This window comes from Ceratotherium simum, chromosome 27 (assembly GCF_057802395.1).
Source record: "Ceratotherium simum simum isolate JZ-2026a chromosome 27, ASM5780239v1, whole genome shotgun sequence".
Taxonomy (NCBI): Eukaryota; Metazoa; Chordata; class Mammalia; order Perissodactyla; family Rhinocerotidae; genus Ceratotherium; species Ceratotherium simum.
In genome coordinates this window covers 18,459,903-18,479,408 of record NC_141926.1, presented here as the reverse complement: position 1 = coordinate 18,479,408, position 19,506 = coordinate 18,459,903, and the positions used below count along the sequence as shown (strand labels likewise).

Here is a 19,506-nt window from a genome sequence, read left to right as displayed (position 1 = left end):
TTTCATAATATAATTTAGGAAGAGATACAAACTCAAACTGCATCCAGAATCCCATATTTTATCATTTAATTTATGGTATACATCAGAGGTCTGCAAACTATGCCCACAGAACAAATCTGGCCCACTGTCTGTTTTTGTAAATAGTTCTACTAGAACACCACCATGCTCATTTATTTATATATCGTCTATAGCTGTTTTCACGTTACAACAGCACAGTTGAGTAGTTGTGACAGAGATGGTATTTAGTAATAGTTATACTAAAAAAATACTATTACGAAACTGAAAATATTGGCTCTCTACAGAAAGTCTGCCAACCACTGGTATACATTATTGCATTAGTAACAAACCTCTCTATCATCAAAGATACCATAGATTCCTTTCTTTGTAGCCATCACATACACCAAGGACACAAAATACATTTCATTAGAAAGAAATCCTAGTTCCAAACAATTTGAGAAAATATTCAGTCTTCAAATTCAATATTTATGTCTCAGATTTCCTTCCCAGGAATTAATTCTCATTCGAAAAAAATAGACACAACACATTCAAAAAGTGTCCTTTTATTATTTCTAGTAACATATATTGTATAAATACTCTATTTTTATATGTCCTTTTACAAAAGCGATATAACTTAAAAGATTTATCATTAGAAAGAAATGTATAAAAATAAATATGTTATTATAGGCATTTATTACAAACTATAGTCCTTCTTAGAAGGAACACACAAATCGATACTTATAAAGTACATAGAATTTATAGTAATATATTTTACTATATACATATGGAAAAAGTCATATTCTCTTTCATAGTAGAAGAGCTGAACAGACATTCACCAGGATATGACTGTTGGACCAGCTGCTGGGGATGGACCCGCTACCCCTCAGTAGCCTCCCCACTGTGAGACAAGTGATCTCAATGTCCCCAAACACTGGGGACCCCATTCTAGGCACCCCATTCTTGTTCTGGCATTACATCCTTTTAGTGTGATGTTATTGACTTTCTTGAGACACGAACTGTTTTTTCACATTCACATTCCTAAAGCAGGCTTATACATGGAGGAAAGAAAGGTAGGAGGTACTGACCTCAGCCTGCCTCCTCTAGCTTTTTACCAGCATCCGATACATCGCTGCTTCTCTTCCCCCTTGCAGACTTACTGCATTTTTACAATTACATGGAATTGTTTCTTTGTCAAAAGGAATTCACAAATAAAGACACAAGAAAGTAAAGATGGAGTCATTTGATGTTGTTAAACATTTCTCTCACGCTGGACAATCCCAAATTCTTAACGCTTGGTAGAAAGATGGCGTTCTCTGAAACCACAGTAGCCATAGCCGTGCTGGTCAAAGATCCTATCCGTACTCCTTTCTCCCTCCACTGCTAGTGAGGTAAAATAAACCACATCTTAAACTAAAAATCGCATGTTTCTCCTGCTTTTCATTTCCCAACCCCCATGATACTAAGTATTTAATCAGTACCAGGAAACAAGGATTGTAATATTTCTTAAACTTATTTTGACAATTGTTCCTATTTCTTTGTTGAACTTGTCACAGATGCAACAAAAGGAATAATAATGATGCCCTGGGGCTTTATCATGCTATATCATTGCTCAGAGATTAATAATCCTCATTAACTACCCTATCAAATTTGTAACTGGCAGGATATCCTGACGATCTAACTTCTTTTCTACCTACGTCTATACTCACAACTCCTCATCAACACACCTTGTTGATCACTGGCAAGGTACACTGGATTCCTCCAGCCTTCTTGATTTCAGTGCATCAGCCCTTCCACACTTTACTTCCCCCTCAACACTGACGTTGCTTAACTGCATTCTGCCATCGTGCAAAAGTCTATGTAATGTTTGGGTTTCTTTAAAGGATCGCAGCTCTCATGAGACAACACCCCCCCATCGTGGGACAGACACTGCAAGGTTCTCTTTTTGTAACCCTTCCCACAAGTCTTGGAACATGGCGACCAATCCCCCAGCTGCCAGCGGGGGCAAGGCAGGTCCGCACAAGGTCTGGTGCTGGCTGGCTTGACCTCCTTCGCGCACTCTGAAGCAGGCTGCCCGTTGATGTCTCTGCACTCTACCAGTCTTCTCTGCCAACCCTGTCCACATGACTTGGAACATTCGCCCCACTCCTCGATGACCCATTCTGAGAAAGTAGGGATGGCATTGAAAGATTCCTTCTTCTTCTTCACGAAATATGTGTACTTAATTTTCGGCCGAAGGGCATTGCCCACTGTAAGGACCTGGATGGTTAAGGGCTCTTTGAGAGGGCTAAAGCTGCGAATTCTTTCCAACGCTGCAGAGGAGCCACTGTACCGCAAGACAGTACCTTTGTACGTAATGTCTTGCTCTAAGGTGGACAAAGTGAAGTCACCATTCAGGATATATGTGCCATCGGCAGCTTTGATGGCAAGATAGCTTCCATTATTTCTGGATCCCCTCTGATTCCGTTGTTTCACTTCAATGTTTGTGGCCCCGGTTGGAATTGTGACAATATCATGATAGCCAGGTCTGCAGGCAAGAAAAATAGATATCATAATCTCTCATTCACTGGCTAAGTACATTTAGAATCTAATTTTTACCATACCTGTAAAGCGTTACATCTAAATGATAAACGCGTTGGGAGTATGGCGTTTTAAAACTCACCTTGCACTAGTAACTGATCCCGATATTTTCTTGCATGTAGATCCATTTCCTCCACAAATACCACATTTATCAAACTTCTTTTTGGAGTCTATGATGCGATCACAGCCAGCTTTTACACACTGCCCTTGCACGCAGACAGAAGTGGAATCTGGGCTACATGGAGTACCGTCTACCACCTTAAAAAGAAAAACATGTATCTGGTGTCACATGCTAAAAAGGGGCAGAGATGATGCTAGGGTAACTATGGAAGTTTCCCTTATTAACATCACATCTCTGCCTTCCTAACCATTGTAAGTAAAACAGTACTCTATACATGTCACACACTACCCTTTGTCTTTGGCTTTTTTCCATAGCAAGTACAGACATCTGAAAAAATTATAAATTTTTTGAATATTCATTTATTGGCCTGTCTCACCTCTAGCTAAGTTCAATGAAAGCAGAGAGTTTTGTGGATTCATTCACTGCTGTATCCTCAGTGTCTACAATAATACCTGGCAATAGTAGGTGTTTAATAAATCACTTGTTGAATATTAAATCTGCAACTGGGGAATATTTTCAAAGCCTACAGGGCTAATGACACATGATAATCTCAAATAAATTCAATTCCATTTTGTACCTCAGAGTCAGATTTATCCCCTCAGCAAAACAGCAAAACAATGCTTCTACTAGTTCCATATATGTCCTCAAACATAAGAGTTATCGATACTCAGACTTCCATTTTAATAAGTCCATTTGCACATGCTACTGCTAGTCATCCAGTAACAAGTACTTTGGACTATGCCTAAGCTATTTTCCAAAACCTCTGGTTGGTTGCTGTGTTAATACGTAATTTATCTAACCATGAGTAAAGGCTTTTTCTTTGCATATAAGAGTAATAAAAGCAATTGCAAGAATCATAAGTGCTGGATTGAAGCTTCACTCATAGCTGAAACACCACCAAACTCAAAGCAGGCAGTTACCAATGGATCTAAAAGAAAAGTTCTAATGTGAAACTGAACACACTGTAATATACAAATTAAGAAGGTGCTCACAGGTTGTCTGAAAAGGTTGAAAGCCAATGCCTGGGTTCTTAGGCAAAAAGTAAAAATAACAGTAACTACCTTGGGCTGCAAAACGAAGAAGTAGCCAATGCCTTTGGCTTGACAGATGAGCTTGCACCTATCCTTTGGCGAGACTCCAGCATACTTGGGTGTCCACTCCACTGCGGGCGCAGTCCCAAAGGAAGCTTTTGAAAACTCATTGTGCGCCTCACATTGTTCCTCTCTAAAGGTTTTTCCTGGAAAAAGAAGGATATGATGACGTTATCAGTCTCCAACCCTTAACTGTCTATTTGTGGGCGCATCTTTTTCACCACATTTCTACTCACCATTATTATCCGGACAGTCCTCGATGTTACATGATCTGTACCGCACGCGCTTGCCTTCACAGTACTTCCCTCCGTTCTTGGGCACTGGGTTGTCGCACTCCCTCATTGTATACTGAACTCCTCCACCACACGTTCTCGAACAGTCTCCCCAGGGCCCCCATGGCCCCCAGCTTCCATGAACAGGAGTCTAAATGGGGGACACAAATCATCAGTGTTAGGATTCTCTACGGAGCACCCCTTTTTAGGAAGTAAAAGAGAAAAATCAGGGACAAAGAATCAACTATCAAAGTAATCTACCTTGTTATCAATTATCAAGATAATCTATCCCACCAGAGAATACAGATAGAAGTATTTAACGTGGTATCAAATGTTTTAGCATCACTTTGTCCCTTTCAATATCGAATTTTAAAGGAGTATGCATGCATTGCAGTAGAAAAACTCACATCAAAATGCTTCTTGTCAGTCTTGTTCACACACTTGCCGTTGACACACCATCTCCCTTCTCCACAGCTGGTGCCATCTGCCCAAGGGAAGTGTTTTGTTTGGCACACCAGCAACCCGCCAGAGGTGCCCGTGCACCAGAGGGTTGTGCACGTGCTGGCTGCGTCCGGGCAGTGTTTGGACTCCTCCCCAAACGTGAACTGGCACTGCCGGTTGGCATCGTACAAGGTCCCAGGGAGATCAGAGGGGAGCTGTATGGGGCTCTGGGGCTTGTCCATCAAACATTCGCCTGCAAAGAAAAATGCCAACCAATATTACTAATAAATGAAAGCATGCCAAGGGCAGATCAATTTCAGAAAATATTTATCATAAGAGATAATATATAGCAAAGCAATTTGAAAACTATAGAGTTTTTGGGGAAAATGCTGGAGAGATTTAGATTAAGATAGTATCCTCAATGGAGTATTTCTGTATTCCCAATAACAGGAAATTATTCTGCTAAAAATTTGAATTAATGTACTATGGGAGCTACTTGGCCAGAAACACTCTTTTATTGGGAAATAAGATATAAAAATCTGTGATCTTGGGCCAGCCCTGATGGCCTAATGGCTCAAGCTTGGTACACTCCGCTTTGGCAGCCCGGGTTCGGTTCCCCGGTGCGGAACCACACCACTCGTCTGTCAGTGGTCATGCTGTGGTGAAGGCTCACATAAAAAAAAAAAAAAGAGGCAGATTGGCAACAGATGTTAGTTAGCTCAGGGTGAATCTTCCTCAGCAAAAAATAAATAAATACATTAAAAAAATGTATGATCTTGACAGTGAGAGTAATTTTGAAGGAGGGAAATAAAAAGAAAAAAAAGAAAGAGTTGGTTTAACAAGACCCTACATGTGGGAAGTTGGATGCAATCTAGAAAGAGTAACTCGACTGTCTTACCATGACCATTATCCAGAAATGACGTAATCATGTAGGCACTGCAGGGAGACCAAGGCTGGCTGCGGTCCAAATTGGAGAGCATTGACGCCATCATGTGGGAATCCCGGTTGACACCATTAATGCTGGCACACTGCTTTGCATCATCATGTGGCATGTTAAACACGTGACCTAAGAAGCAATCCAAAACCCACATTAAAATATAGGTCATTTGTGGCTTTTTTTCCCCCTAACAGGGATGCCTTTTTATCAAAAGTGATATTTCCAGAGGAAGAAACGTATTTCAGAAACAATCTATTTTGGAGACAAGTGTGCTTCTCACAAGGTGCCAATAAACATGTAAATTTCCAAATGACCACAGCTCCTACTATCTTATTTTGTATTCTAATAAAGACGACCATATCTAGAATAGTAGGAAAATATTTCCTGCAGTTTCTAAGAAGCCCTGGCACTTAAAATAACAATATAACCTGCAGACTCTCCCTCTTAAATTAATATATTGTTTATCAGTTTGAATTCATGAATTGGGCTTAACTCTTACTCTGAAACAGACTCACCTAATTCATGAGCTGTGGTGAAGGCAGCCTGTAAGCCGTCATCTTCTATGACCGAGCAGCTTCTGCTGGGATCACATACAGTTCCAACATCAGCCATCCCAAGAGTATCGCATGTCTGGGCCCCACACAGGTCCTACAAGGAGCAAAGGTATATCCTTATTAATAGGGACAGATCATCAACCTTAGGATCTAACTTTCTAGCAAGGTGTGTCTTCACATATGTTTTGGAGCATCTACATTCATTATTGTTGAGCTGTTCTTCTAGGAGTACTTCCTATAACTTTAATCAAGATTTTTTCCTAATGCTATTCCAATAGGACTGTGAAATTCCAGATATTAAAATTATAGACGATAATAACAATAAACAAACACATAGAGACAGAGATTGGATTGGTGGTTACCAGAGGGGAAGGGGGGAGGGAGGAGGGTGAAAGGGATAATTTGGCACATGTGTGTGGTGATGGGTTGTAATTAGTATTTGGGTGGTGAACGTGATGTAATCTATGCAGAAATAGAAGTATAATGATGTACACCTGAAATTTATATAATGTTATAAACCAATGTTACTGCAATAAACAAAAAATTGAAAAAAAAAATAAAAAAACAAAATAAAATTATAGATGAAATAAGTAAGATTGACCATGCTAGCCAATTAAAAAAAACATAAGTGCAAAAACATTGGTGAAATGCCTTATATACATGTGTTTGTTACAAAGCTGACTCCTAAGAGGGCACTATCGTAACGGGTACTGCATTCCTCTCACCTGTCTGGTGAAAAGAATCGCTGTGTCATAGTGCTCCGAATCCCGGTCACTGGGTGGGTTGTGTTGCTTTTGCCAGTTGCAGAAGTTCCGAAGGGTAAGAGCAGCATTGGAAGTCACTTCTGGCCCCTTCTGTTCCTCGTAGATGACCAGGATCTTCACCACCACCAGGCTCACGGAATTGCGAATGCTGGGGTGTTTGTATAACCGGGCTGCCACGGAGAACAAGGTGAGAAGGTAGTGCTTCAGACCACTGCCATGGAACTCTGCCATGGACTGGTCGGCCACGAGCATGGTTTCCACATATCGGGGGCTGGACACAAATCGCTTCTTTCTTATGCTTCCAGTTCCTGCAAAGAAACAAGAAAGATAGTTTGCTCAGGGGCAGCCTAGCCAAGAATAGTTACCTTCCCAGAATATATAAGGAAAGCCTAACAGTCAAGGCAAATAAAACAAAAATATGCCCAGAAAAACAATAACAAAAATATTTGCATCTCTTTTCACTGAAAAAGTTATTTTTAAAGTTTTCTCCTTTACTTTAAATAGAAAGGCCATGTGCTCCTCAGAGGGGGGTCAGGTCTCTCTCTTTTTTTTTTTTTGTGAGCAGGATTTCTTTTGTTCTCTATGAAATCCTACAATCTGAACAAGGCAGTATGCACATCATCCTACCCAGCTGTAGTAAAAACTTGGAGCAAGGGCAGCAGGCAGAGCGCCCTGAGTCACTCTTTCACAGGCCGGGACTCAAATCCTGAATGAGATCATCGAGCTCCACGTGGAAGGCCCAGGGCAGGGCTGGGGCCTCTGCCAAGAGGCCGGGCCCGAAGGAATCTCAGCCTGCACTGCTCTGCTCTCTCATTCCAGGGGTCCCTGGGGGGCACTGCTCCTGCCAAATCCGGGCACAACGACCACCCACTCTGCCCAGCAGCCTACTGCCCCACTCTCACTGCCCCAGGGAAATAAGTTCCTGCCTCGAGCCACCGTTGATGATTTAGAAAAGAGCCCTCCGACTCCTGCCCGAGACCCAGCCCCCAGGGAAGTCCCAAACTGGGCTGTGAGCACATAACTGCTTCAAGGAGCAAATGTAGCGGGAGAAAAGAGGAGAATTCTCAAACAAGACGCGTGAGCATGTTAACGAAGAAAAAAGGTACCAAAGGAAGAGAATGAAAAAGACTGGACAGTAAGCACTGCACACAACCGAGTCAGGGGAAGGCGTAGCAAGAAGGATCAGCGGTAACTAACATTCAGCAGGGCTTGAGAGCAGAAGTATGGCCGCGAGAGGGAGCGCAAACTGGGAGGCCGGGCGGAGGCGCCGGGAGGCGGGGCAAGCCGGGCAAAGACCTCCCAAGCAGGTTCTGCAGAGGGGCCCCGCCGCCGCCAGCCGACAGGGGTTAGCCTCATAAAGGGGGAAAGGGACAACAGAGACCGCAGTGCAGCTGTGCAGGCTCGCGGGCGGCACATTCCGAGGTCACCCTCGCTCCTCTGCCTTCCATCTCCGCTCTCCTCTGGGCGCAGGGTGCGCGCACAGGCAGCGGCTACAAAACTAAGCGCAAAGTTGCAACTCGACCAAAGAACACATGCACAATCGTTATAAAGAAATTAACAGGATGGAAAGAAATCGCACACGCTCACACTCGACTCAGGTGCAAGGAGTTGCGTTACCAACTTTCCCTTCCCGGTCCAAATGCTTCGCCTTAGCAGAAAATGGTTGATTTGTCTGTCCTGTCGTGATCATTCATTATTCGGGCAAATGGAATTAAGTGTTCTAGCAGGATTTGATTAGTTCACCAACCCAAACCTCAAGCCACGCTCCGCCACACCGGTCTCCGTCCTGTCCGCAGACCTATGCTCCTGCCTGCGAACAGGAGTCTACTCTTAAGTCGCGTCGCACAGAGAAAGAGGGGAGAGGTGGATGGATGGAAAGACAAGGGAAAGCAACTCTTCTGGGACTGATACCTGTTGGCTTTCCGGCGCGCTGCGGCGCCCGGTCCCGCGGCGGCCACTGCGCCCCGGCGTCCTCGCCCTCCGGCCGCGCGCCCCTCGCGAGCTGGGTCTCGTCGTCCATGACCCCGCACTTGGCGCCGCCGCCGCCCCGCCGCCTTCGCCGCAGCAGATGGACCTGGGGCTGCGCCGGCGGCTCCCCGCCGGCGGCGGCGGGGACGAGGTGCACTGTGGCGGCGGCGGGCGCGGGCTGGATGAAGTATTCCTCGCCCTCCAGGTAGAAGGCGCCGCGCACGCCCTCGCAGAGGCTGAGAGCGGCGGCCGAGCTGGGGTCGCCGTTCACCGTGCCGGAGTAGAAGCAGTGCGCCAGGTCGCCGGCGGGGTCTGGACTCGGCGCATCGGGCCCAGGTCTGCGCCCCACGGTCTGGAGCGTGAAGCCGGGCGCTAGGAAGCCGCGGTCCGGCTGCAGCTCCAGGAGCAGCTCACGACCGAAGGCGTCCAGACGCAGGCGTGTGGTCCTGTGTCCCGGGGCGCGCTCCAGTGCTGGCAGCACCAGCTCCTCGTCCTCCTCGGCCGGGCGCCCGCGCACTGCCGGCACGACCAGTAGTGCTGCGGCCGCCGCGAGCAGCAGCAGCGCGGGCGCAGGCTGCAAGCCCCGAGACCGCCGCGCCAGCTCCGCGTTCCCCATGTCGCCGCCTGCCGTGCGCCTTCGGAACTCCGCGGGGACCGCTTGCTGCACCCGAGCCCTGGGAGGCACCGCGCGCCGGAGCGCACCGAGCGAGGGGGCTATTGTTCGGGTCGGGAGCGCAGAGCCTCGCTGGCCTCGCTCGGAGTTTTTAAAGTTAATTACTATTATTCTTTGCAAGTGCGCGCAGAGCCAGCCGCAGGCGGGGCACTTAGGAGGAGGCGCTGCAGTTATGCCGACACGCGGGAAGTTTTTCTTCTAGCGCAGAGTTGGAGGCACCGCGCAGCAGGCGCTGGCGAGGTGGCTGCTGCGGGGAAGCGGGGACGAGAAGCGCCCTAGGACGCCTCCAGGGCAGGGGGCAACGCGAGGATCGGTGCCTGGAGCCCCTCTTCGGCCGCTGCCTTGGCCGCGGTGCTGCTCGTTCTGCGCAGGGCTATGTCCTCTCGCTCCTACTGCACGCCCTGGCTTTGGAATAGCCGCTGGCTCGGAGCCGCTTTCCAGCGAGTGCAAGAACCGGGCAGCCCGAGCAGCCCTTTTATAGTCTCACTCTACGTCTCAACTCCCCTCCCCCACCCCTTCCTCCTCCCTCTTGGCCGCCTTTCCATCCCGAAGACACCGCCCCCTAAACTCGGTGCTAAACCGCGCTCAGCGCCGCGGGCCCGGGCGGGGGAGGGGGCGGCCTCCGCGCTGGCTCCGCGCCACAGGCTCGTCAGTCTGGGGGCGGAAGACGCAGGAGGGGCGCTGTGACCAGCAGTTTGTACGTCTGGGGCTGCTTCGGGGAGAAAGTACTCCCTTCCACCGCGCCTTTCCCCCTCGCCGGGTTCCCGGACCACCTTCCCTTCCCGCTGCCCTTCTGGTGCGGGAGCGCAGTTCGCGCGCTGGGCTGCAGTTCCCAGAAGGTACGGTGCGGGTGGAGAGCTGAGTCGCTTCTCCAAGACTGCCCTGCCCGGGAGCTGTCCCTGCGCCGCCTCCTTCTATCACCATGCCCCCCCGCAGTCCCCTCCTCGCCCATCTGGGAGATGAGCCAGGACTGCCCTTTCTAGAAAAATACCCCACCCCACCTCTCCATCTCCCTGGCCTGCCACGGTCCCGGTTTGCTGCAGGATGCACTCTCTTCGCCCCCACTTTTCTCGGGGAAAGCTTGGTTGGGCCAGCGCTTCCCCCCAGAAGGCATGCCTGGGCGAGGGGGCCAGGAGACACTTGCCAGGCTCTTGATTTTAAAATGCGTTTGCACTGACCTTCACTCCTCCTCCTTCCACCGTCACCCTCCCCTTCCCCCGCCTTAGAGGACTTCTCGGTGGGGACCCGAGTTCACACTTCCGGAATAGGTGATCTGGACCGCGGTTTAATTCCCTAGAGCCTAGGGAGGGAATTGCGCTCTCTCTTCTTCTTTGGAGAAATAATCAACTCCTGCCCAGTCTGCCGCCTTCTACCTAATAGTAGCTACAGGACGTAGGCCAGGCTTTCAGAAAGGTCAAGGAACTCCACTTTTCCACCCAGGGAGCAGGGGGATCGCTGGGGCTAGAAAGCGTGCAGTGGGGAAATTAGGAAGTCGGCTTCCTTCCCGATCCCTCCCGCCTCTTCCCACCAGGAAGGGAAAAGGCTGCATCCGTGTTTTGAAAGCGAGAAAAGCTGAGCCTTTCCACCTCTAGGTCCCTAAGAAAAAGCCGAGCAGCCCTTCCATCGAAAAAGAGGGAGGGGCTAATGACACAGAGGAAGGAAATGTTTCATAATGCTTCCAGAGGCGGAAAACCAGCGGGACAATGGTGAGAACGACCGCCCCGATCCGGGGGCAGACCCTTGTCCCTCACACTCGCGCGCTCCCACTTCCCTGCCCTACCCGGTCTCCTGTCTCGCCGCCCCCGCCCTTCAGTTTTCACCAAGTTTTATCTCGGCCTTTTCCTCACTCCTCCCCAGATCTCAACTTCGCTCTGTCCTGGCCAGAAGCGTCCCCTTCAAGTCCTCCAACATGTCCCTCTTCCAACTTTTGCTTTCAGAATACTTTCCAACTTCCTCTTTTCTCTCAGAGTTCTAGATCGCCTACTTGAAAAACAAAAACAAAACAAAAACTTTGCTTTCCACTCTTTAGGAGAGATCAAAGGAGAAAGGATGACACAGAAGCAAAGATCGCTTCACTCTTGAAAGGGCTTAATAACAACCCCTGCTCCCCACACGCTAGGGATGGATGCTTTCTTAAATGTAAATTTCATTTCCTAGGGTCACTGTCACAGTTAAATGCTGAACGATTAACCCAGGAATTACCTCTGTTTTAACAGCAGCTTAAGATATCTCAATCACTAGTTTTTCTCTTTTCTTCTATCTTCCACTTTCCCACCATCTAACTGGTATTTTGACACCTTTTCTGCCCACCCCCTTTCACTCCATCTCTCTTTGGCAGCCCTCTCTCACCCCATTCCATTTGTCCTTCAAATTTAATATTGATATACACACTCATGAGTGGCCCCATTCATTACTACATTGTGTAGCCTAAGTTTGTCCATCTTTGAATCAAGAGACTTACTCTTCTCTGTTTCACAAGTGTCATTTCCCAAACATCCCTGCTCCTCAGTTTGGTTTCCAGACTTTTTTTAAACATTTCCCTCCTCTGTTGAGGTAGTTTTTTTAACGTTCTATTTTTTATGATTTCATTTCATTTGTCCTCTCTCTCTAGCTGGATGAAAAGTTTGATACTTGGGAGGACATTAGAGGAAAAGTCATCTTACAAGATATTGACTATGGAATCATGAAAACATGATGGCAAAGGCATCAATAAATTTTCAGATCTCTTGTTTAGAAGAAGGCTCTGGAAACAATATATGGTGACCAGCAGTTGGGGCCTCGGACTGGCTTTGAGATGGAGATTTCAGATACTTGTGGTGGCTCAGAGGCTGAGACACTTAACAGATCAGTAAGAGTAAATGTGATTCCATTGAATTGGGACAGGATGGGAAATTCAGAAGACCAGCAGAGAATGTGTAATTTTCTAAAAACTCATGTAATGCATTCCAGTCTGTCAACCCCCTATGTGAACTTTAACTTCTAAAATACATTAATGCAAGGTTGGTCTTTAGTCCATTTCTGCCTCCAGTGTGTTCTTATTGGAAGTTTAATTCAAGATGTACATTTCTGATCTTGAATGGCTTACTTCAAATCCATTAAAATTTTTGCGTATTTCGTGTTGTATATCCAAATGGAGCTGAAAAAACAGAGAGCTAAAGGCAGAAGAATGGCCAGGAACATGACTTTTTTATTCACTGGGTTTCTCTCCAGATTTCTGTTCTTTTGCATAATGACTCCAATCTGTTGTGCACCTGTAGTTCTGGGAAATGATTCTCTTTAAATCACTTCAACAGAGGCATCGACGTAAGAGTTGCCAATTACTAAGCTTGAAAAACTCCATCCATGCTCAGAAGAACATATAATCTACTTACCTTTTCCTTCTTTTTTTAAACCAGCACTCTTTGGGTGTTTGGGGTATCACACAAGTATATACATATAATATATATGTATATTGATAAAGAAAATCGTGAATTGAAAAAATATTTTGCTGTAGAAATAAGACCAAAGGAGTAAAATTTGTACATGGCACTAGTAAAAGAGACATGTACTAGTAGGTCCTTGTAAGTAAGTTTCACACTCACATCCTTATAAAATGTTTGCTTTTTTATTTGGATGTGCACCCAAAAGATCGTGTCCTGTCCTAACCCCTACCATATTTCTGATTTTCTTTTTATAGAACACATATGTGCTTCTATAAACATAAATCTTGATATGTTCTCAGTTATAGACCTTAAAGGATTTTTATTTGTACAGATGATCTAATGAAAGTTAAAATATTTGACATAAAAATATTCTTACAATTAACAATTTGATCTTTTAAAAGCATTCTTGTCTTCTATTAATAGAGAAAAGAAAAAATTTCGTGCATTCTAAAGTAAAAGAAATAAACGAGTAATTTTTACTTATACCTTACAGGTTTGTGTGGTTCACTTATTCATATATTACAGACACAATATTCGATTCATAATTCTTAAGACGTGTAGACCAAGTTAAGTATTCAACAAGTAGCTATGAAATGAGGGAATCTGGTAATATACAGGAGCTATTAGCATTGTTCTAGAGTAAACATCTACAGAAATGATTAATGTATATATTTCATAAACATGTAATGTTATTTATTTATATTTTCATACCATAGGATTTACCAATTGGAAATGGGAAAGCTGTTTAACATTAGTGCTCCTTTTAGAACATATGGTCTAAGATAATATTGGACAAATGGATATTTTACTTGATCATAAATGAGATAATAGAAAACATTTATTTTAAGCAGATTCTAGGCTCAGAAATATAACAAATATTGAAAACAGAAAAATTACTGTAAATTGCATTTGGACGTAAAATTGCTATGACCCCTAAAGCCATGCGTTTGCAAGAACCGAGAAAAGTATAATTTCTCCAATCCACTCCCCTTGTTTGGCAGATGTGGAATTGAGCCTCAAACCGGTTAAGTGGCTTGCCTAAGTGTAGCCCAGTTGAGGGCTTAGAATGACTCTGACTCATAATTTTTAATCAAATGCCCTTTGGCATTTTAACGATCTAATTTTTCGGTAGGTAAGTGTGTTGTTAGACTTGTTATTGCTGTTGTTTCCAATGATTAAATTTCGTTTAAATTCTAAATTGGAATTTTCTGGCAATAAAAAATTTCCACCTTAAAAGATTCACAGCCTCTAGTCCCTCTTTTTCAGTCCACGAGGTGGCGCCAGTCCACAACAAATGATGTAGAGCTAAGTTTTTCTTAATAGGGATTTGCAAAGGTTTTACACCTTTTCAATTCTATTTAATACATTTTAATCAATTTTTCTCTTATCTTTTGGTCTCATGGAAAATATTTTTTAAATATTGTAATTTTAACTATATTTATATTGTTAAAATAATAATAAAATTCCCTAGGCAACTACTTTTTAATCTTGTAGCTCTAGTAGCTTAAACCAAAAATCAGTTAAACTTAAAAAAAAAAAATCTACCTCTGATAATATAATACTGTGGATCACTTTCACTCGTCACATTTGAGGGCTTTATGCAATTCAAACGAAAAGACGATAGACATTGCGATCCACGAAATCAAATTAAAACCTCGTTCATTCATTAAACAGATATTTATTAAGTGCCTACAGCATGCTTAGTATACATTAATACTTGACTATCAGTGCTAAAGTTTAATGCTTGACTATCAATGCTAAAGTTAACTGATTTTCCTAGTTTAGAGATTTTCCTTAGCAACAAGAAAGAACTTCAAGTGCAAAAGACGAGTGAGAAAAATGTTCTACCACCAGGAGGCGACAAAAGATAAAATTTAAAGTCACTGCTAATAGCGAGTACTTGCAAATGTTCACCTACCACAAATACAAGTAACTTCCAAATGTCACGCGAATTTAAAATCATATATTGGGGAAGCTTTATTACTTAAAATGAATCAGTATTAACACTATATATTTATTAGCTTAGTAAATACTAGACTTGGAAGTGGATAGTTTTAGTCAGCAGGAGGCACCTGAGACCACAGAGTAAGAAATTTTAAACTCTTATAATTTTCCCCCCACTTAGCTTACAATTTATTGATTAGCTGATTGAGATAGCCCCTGGTTTGTTTTTGTTTTCATTTTTGGGGGGTTTTTTATTTATTTTTCCCCTCAAACAACAGTACAGTTGTTTGAGCAGAGGCTGGAAGTCCATTACCTAGATATTTTTAAAGTGATTATTGCCAACGATGAAGAGCAATATTTGATGATTTCTAGGCTTCCTTCCTATAGATGGATTTATGACTTTACAACGCTCCTTTGTATCTTATTGATGAACACTGACGATCACGAGGTTTTGTGGTTCCTTGGCAATCCACTAGAGAAATTAGAATGGGTAGCTTGGGATCACTGACGTTTGAGTATCTTCCAAGTCCAAGGCTGTGCTTCCTAACAGCAGCTGGAGGTCTCTCAGTGACCAGTTTTTCTTTTTTGTTTGCCCTTCCACTTTCCCACCATCTAACTAACATTTTGACACCGTTTCTGCCCACCCCCTTTCACTTCATCTCTCTCTGGCAGCCCTCTCTCACCCCATTCCATTCCTCCTTCAAATTTAATGCTGATGTACGCACTCCTGAGTGGCCCCGTTCATTACTACATTGTCTAGCCTAACTCTGTCTGTCCATCTTTGAACCAAGAGATTTACTCCTCTCTGCCTCACGAGTGTCATTTCCCAAACATCCGTGCTCGTCAGTTTGATTTCCAGACATTTTTTTTTCATTTTCCTCCTCTGTTACACCCATAGAAAATTATGCTTGCACAGCCCACTGGGGTCAACGGATAAGGGTACTTGCTGCTGGAAACACTGACCCAGAAAGCTTTCTTGTCCTAGATGGCTCTCAAGGCATCTTGCAAGCTAAGGAGAGAGCTCTCTCTACCCATTTGCTTCTCTGTCACCGGTTGATGGTAGGCTAGTTAGTATACTCATGCAATGTCCATTGGGACGCTGGGACCTAGACAACCTCTAAGTAACAGGCTGTTGAGAACATTAGAGTTGGAAGTTGTTCTAAAGCAGGGCCATGTCCAAGTGTGGGAAGCCTTCTTATCCCCTGCACTCCATACCCTGGGAGCTGGGAGGCAAATCCACAATGGAATTCTACATTCTGACTCGGCCACATCCTTACTTGGTGGCTTCAGGGAATCGCTTGTCCCCGAGCCCCAGGCTCCTCATGTGTTAAGAAGAGATAACAACAGATCTTGACTTGAAGCATTGTTTCAAGGCTTAGAGATATGACTGGGGTAGAATTGCCAATGGATAAATGGGGCTGATTATTATGGGGGCTTTGAAAGTGATAGAGAAGGAATGCCAAAGGCAACAGTGAGACTGAAGGTACTGGATTCTGACCAAGAGTTTTGTCTTGTTGCCTTAGAACACTTAAAATAGAGATGAGCATGAGGTGGGGCACACATCTTTTAAATAAACGAAGCAGGTGGCCTTCTCTGTTTAGTAAGATCACCTTAATTGTTGAGTGGGACACCAAAGCAGAGGAACGAGGTGTGTGTGGTTTGAAGCTATTTGTGGTGGAATGACGTAGATCAATAAAGGGAAGTCAATAGATTGAAAAAGGATATGCAAGATGGCTTTCCGAAGTTATCAGTTAATGAGATCTGCTTATGAATTGCCTCCAAGTTAAAGTTGCTGGGTTTTATATAGATTTTGACTTTTTTGCTATGTTACATATTGTTTTTAGGACCTGATCGGTCCAATGGGGGGACTATTCTGAATACCTGTGTTGGAGACCTGGCTGCCCACTTCACATCCCCTTGGCCTTCATTTACTCTGGCCAATGCTGCACTAAGCACTTTCGGGCAGGTGTAACCTGACGGTGCTTCTCAGCTGCTCCCTGTGTCTTGAATGTTCTCTCACCCGGGGCTCCTTGAAGCTGCAGAATGACAATCCTGCAAATGCAACCAGGCGGGTCAGGGGAGTTAACTAACAGCCATGTATCAGCCCTTGACCAGAATAGGGGCCAGGAGGAAATGGTTCCTTTTCTGTCTGTTGGAAGACAGTATAGAGGCCCATCATAGATGTCTCTTCAGAGAGTCCTGATAGACTTGAGCCCCAATTGTCCCTAGCAATGACCACCTTGATAATGCACCCCTGCACTGGGCTTCCCCCCTTCTCTGTCTTATTCTTGTTAGCCCCCTCTCCTGTTTCCTAAACTTGCTTACCTACTCCTTGCCCTCTCTACCCGCTTAAGCCCTTTTCTCAGGTTCTCCTTTCTGGGCTCAACTGGGTCTAAAACAATGAGTATCAGAAGAGCCTTTAGATGGGACTGCTCACTGATCAGATAGCGATAAGGATCCCTTTGCAGGTGGTAAATGGGGTGGCATAGCCCATGACAGGAAGTGGCATTACAGTTGTGAAGACTCGTGCAGTGGGATGAGGTGACAGTGTGGGATGAGGTGCACGTTGATGCAGCAACAGCGGCACTTAGTATGAGGAAAAGAGTAATTACAAAGAGGGTGTAGTTGGATGGCTTTTGATAGTTGCTTCAGAGCAGGGGTTGGCAAACTATAGCCTGTGGGGTGTCCACCTGTTTTTGTAAATAAATCTTTATTGGAACAAAGCCACAAAGTTTCTTTCAGAGTCTTCTGAGCCTTTATTGTCTTCATCTCTAAATAATCCGCATACCAGAGTGGCACATCTTGGGGCGGCCTGCCCTGAACCCCATTAATAGAAATAGAAGTATTTTATATACAGAAGAAAAAAGAAATGGATTCCAAATTTCCATGTTGTGTCACCAAAGCAGGAAATATAAAATAAAGACTTCAGTTTTATGACTTTTTAACTATTATTTAAGTAAATATATTGGACTCTGAGTAGGTAAATATAATATTTCCTGGAACTCACCAACATCATCCTCACCATCTCTAACATTTATTGAGCACTTACTGTATACAGACACCGACCCGTATATTTCATGTATATTACAGCTTTGCCGAAAAGCTGTTCCTAAATTTATAAAAGAACATTTCAGCTAAGAAAGGAGAAATATATGGTAAACTTGACATTAGAATAAATGAATTTTTCTACCTAGAAGAAGAATGTGACACTTGCTCAGACTTGCTGAGCAGCTGACGTTCATCTGAAGTCAAGGCAACTGGATAAGCTATATATACTTCTCATTGGAAATTAGAGAGCAAATAAAAGGGAGCAGGTGAAACCAAAAGGAACATTACAAGAGATCTGCAGAAACACACGTGTTAAACACAAGAGCTCTGTTTGCAACACCTGTGCAGCAACTGAAGGGAGAGACATGTGTGGTACAATGATGAGAAATTCTATAGTGAGAGAGAGGGCTCACAGAAAGCATCTATTTCTAGTTTTGCAAAATTAGGAATTTAAAACAAAAGGAAACTAGTGACATTACATGGAATAAGCCAAAAGTATAAAGCAAAATCATAGAATCTTTTAAGAGAATAGAATAGAATTTTAACAAACTAGGCTTCTAATCCAGATGTCATTTCTGAGTAGCTGGGATATGGCTTTTGACAGAAAATTGAGACTGTTCATCGCCCATTCCCTGTCTTAAGTCCGGCTGCCATGATGAAAAGCAATTCTTACCTGAGGTTTAAGAATAGACTTGGTGATTTTAGGAACAATGGAAATCTCATATCATGAGAACTAAAAAGAAAAAATTAGGATTTTGCCTATCCAATGTCCATGCCCTATGTCCAATGTCCATGGCTATGTCCAATCACAGATGTCTTTGTTCACTTAATTTGCACATAGAAATGAGTGCTCGATGAGAAAAACCTCCTTTAAGATGATAATATGACTCTTCAGCCATTTCTTTCTGAAGATTGAGGATTTTATTATGCTATATGTTTCTTTCCCTCTTAACATTTTACATTTGACTCAATTTGTTAGTTAAAACAAGTACAAAAATCTTGTTAATTTTTAGGAATATTATTTACTGTAGGTGGCTGTTGAAAGCTTCAAGTCATTCACAGTAGGCATAAAATCCATATTAAAAAATAGGAGGAAAAGAGCCTTGGTTAGCAACTGAAAAGACTTTTTAACAATTGTATCAAGCTTTCCCTCTGGGGCGTTGTCAGACTTGTTTTCCCTCCCTTCCTCTTTCCTTCATCCCTCCCTCCCTCCTTTCTGTCCTTCTCTTCTTTGTTCCTTCTTTTTAAATTTTTAATGTTTTTTAAATTGAAATATATGTAACATTATGTAAATTTAAGGTGTACATGTTAATTTGATACATTTATATATTGTAATATGATTGCCATTGTAGCAATAATTAATACCTCTATTATGTTAATAATTATCATTGCTTTTTAGTGGCTGGAATAATCAAATTCTAGTTTCTTAGCAAGTTTGATGATTTGAATATGATATTGTTGTCTATATTCGCTATACCATGCATTAGAGCTCTAGGATTTATTTACTACTTGTTGCAAGTTTGTACCCTTGAACAATACCCTTGAACACCTATTGTGTGTCAGGCACTGTACAGGGCACTAATGATGCCTACTCTGCACCCTGAAATTTCAGTCTTAAAGGATTGATAAATGATTCCTCTTAAGTATCTTATACACAAGTATTTAAATAGTTGCTCTTGGGTGTCCTTAGAGCTACA

General features: G+C 43.7%; 1 protein-coding gene and 1 pseudogene across 2 annotated transcripts; one reads left to right on the top strand and one right to left on the bottom strand.

The window, feature by feature from the left end:
- Positions 1-542: 542 nt before the first annotated feature.
- ADAMTS1 (ADAM metallopeptidase with thrombospondin type 1 motif 1) lies at positions 543-9,930 on the bottom strand. The gene is made up of 9 exons (XM_004429526.3): positions 8,666-9,930; positions 6,716-7,062; positions 5,952-6,084; positions 5,398-5,565; positions 4,466-4,752; positions 4,023-4,209; positions 3,757-3,932; positions 2,657-2,832; positions 543-2,521 (listed from the first exon to the last, which is right to left on the bottom strand). The coding sequence occupies exons 1-9, from the start codon at positions 9,336-9,338 to the stop codon at positions 1,822-1,824; spliced, it is 2,847 nt and encodes a 948-aa protein (XP_004429583.2). The 5' UTR covers positions 9,339-9,930; the 3' UTR covers positions 543-1,821.
- LOC147913436 (uncharacterized) lies at positions 9,337-12,410 on the top strand (annotated as a pseudogene). Its single transcript, XR_015548696.1, has 4 exons — positions 9,337-9,447; positions 9,598-9,841; positions 10,259-11,101; positions 12,007-12,410. The product of XR_015548696.1 is annotated as an uncharacterized LOC147913436 (transcript).
- The last annotated feature ends 7,096 nt before the right edge of the window (positions 12,411-19,506 follow it).

What these genes read in the sequence shown, in the direction of transcription:
- ADAMTS1 (XM_004429526.3), bottom strand. Translation starts at nt 9,338, where the DNA reads ATGGGGAACGCGGAGCTGGCGCGGCGGTCTCGGGGCTTGCAGCCTGCG. An exon ending in CGATTCTTTTCACCAGACAG is followed by an intron (nt 6,085 to 6,715) that starts GTGAGAGGAATG and finishes TGCTCCTTGTAG; the next exon opens with GACCTGTGTGGGGCCCAGAC. An exon ending in GGATCAGTTACTAGTGCAAG is followed by an intron (nt 2,522 to 2,656) that starts GTGAGTTTTAAA and finishes TCTTGCCTGCAG; the next exon opens with ACCTGGCTATCATGATATTG.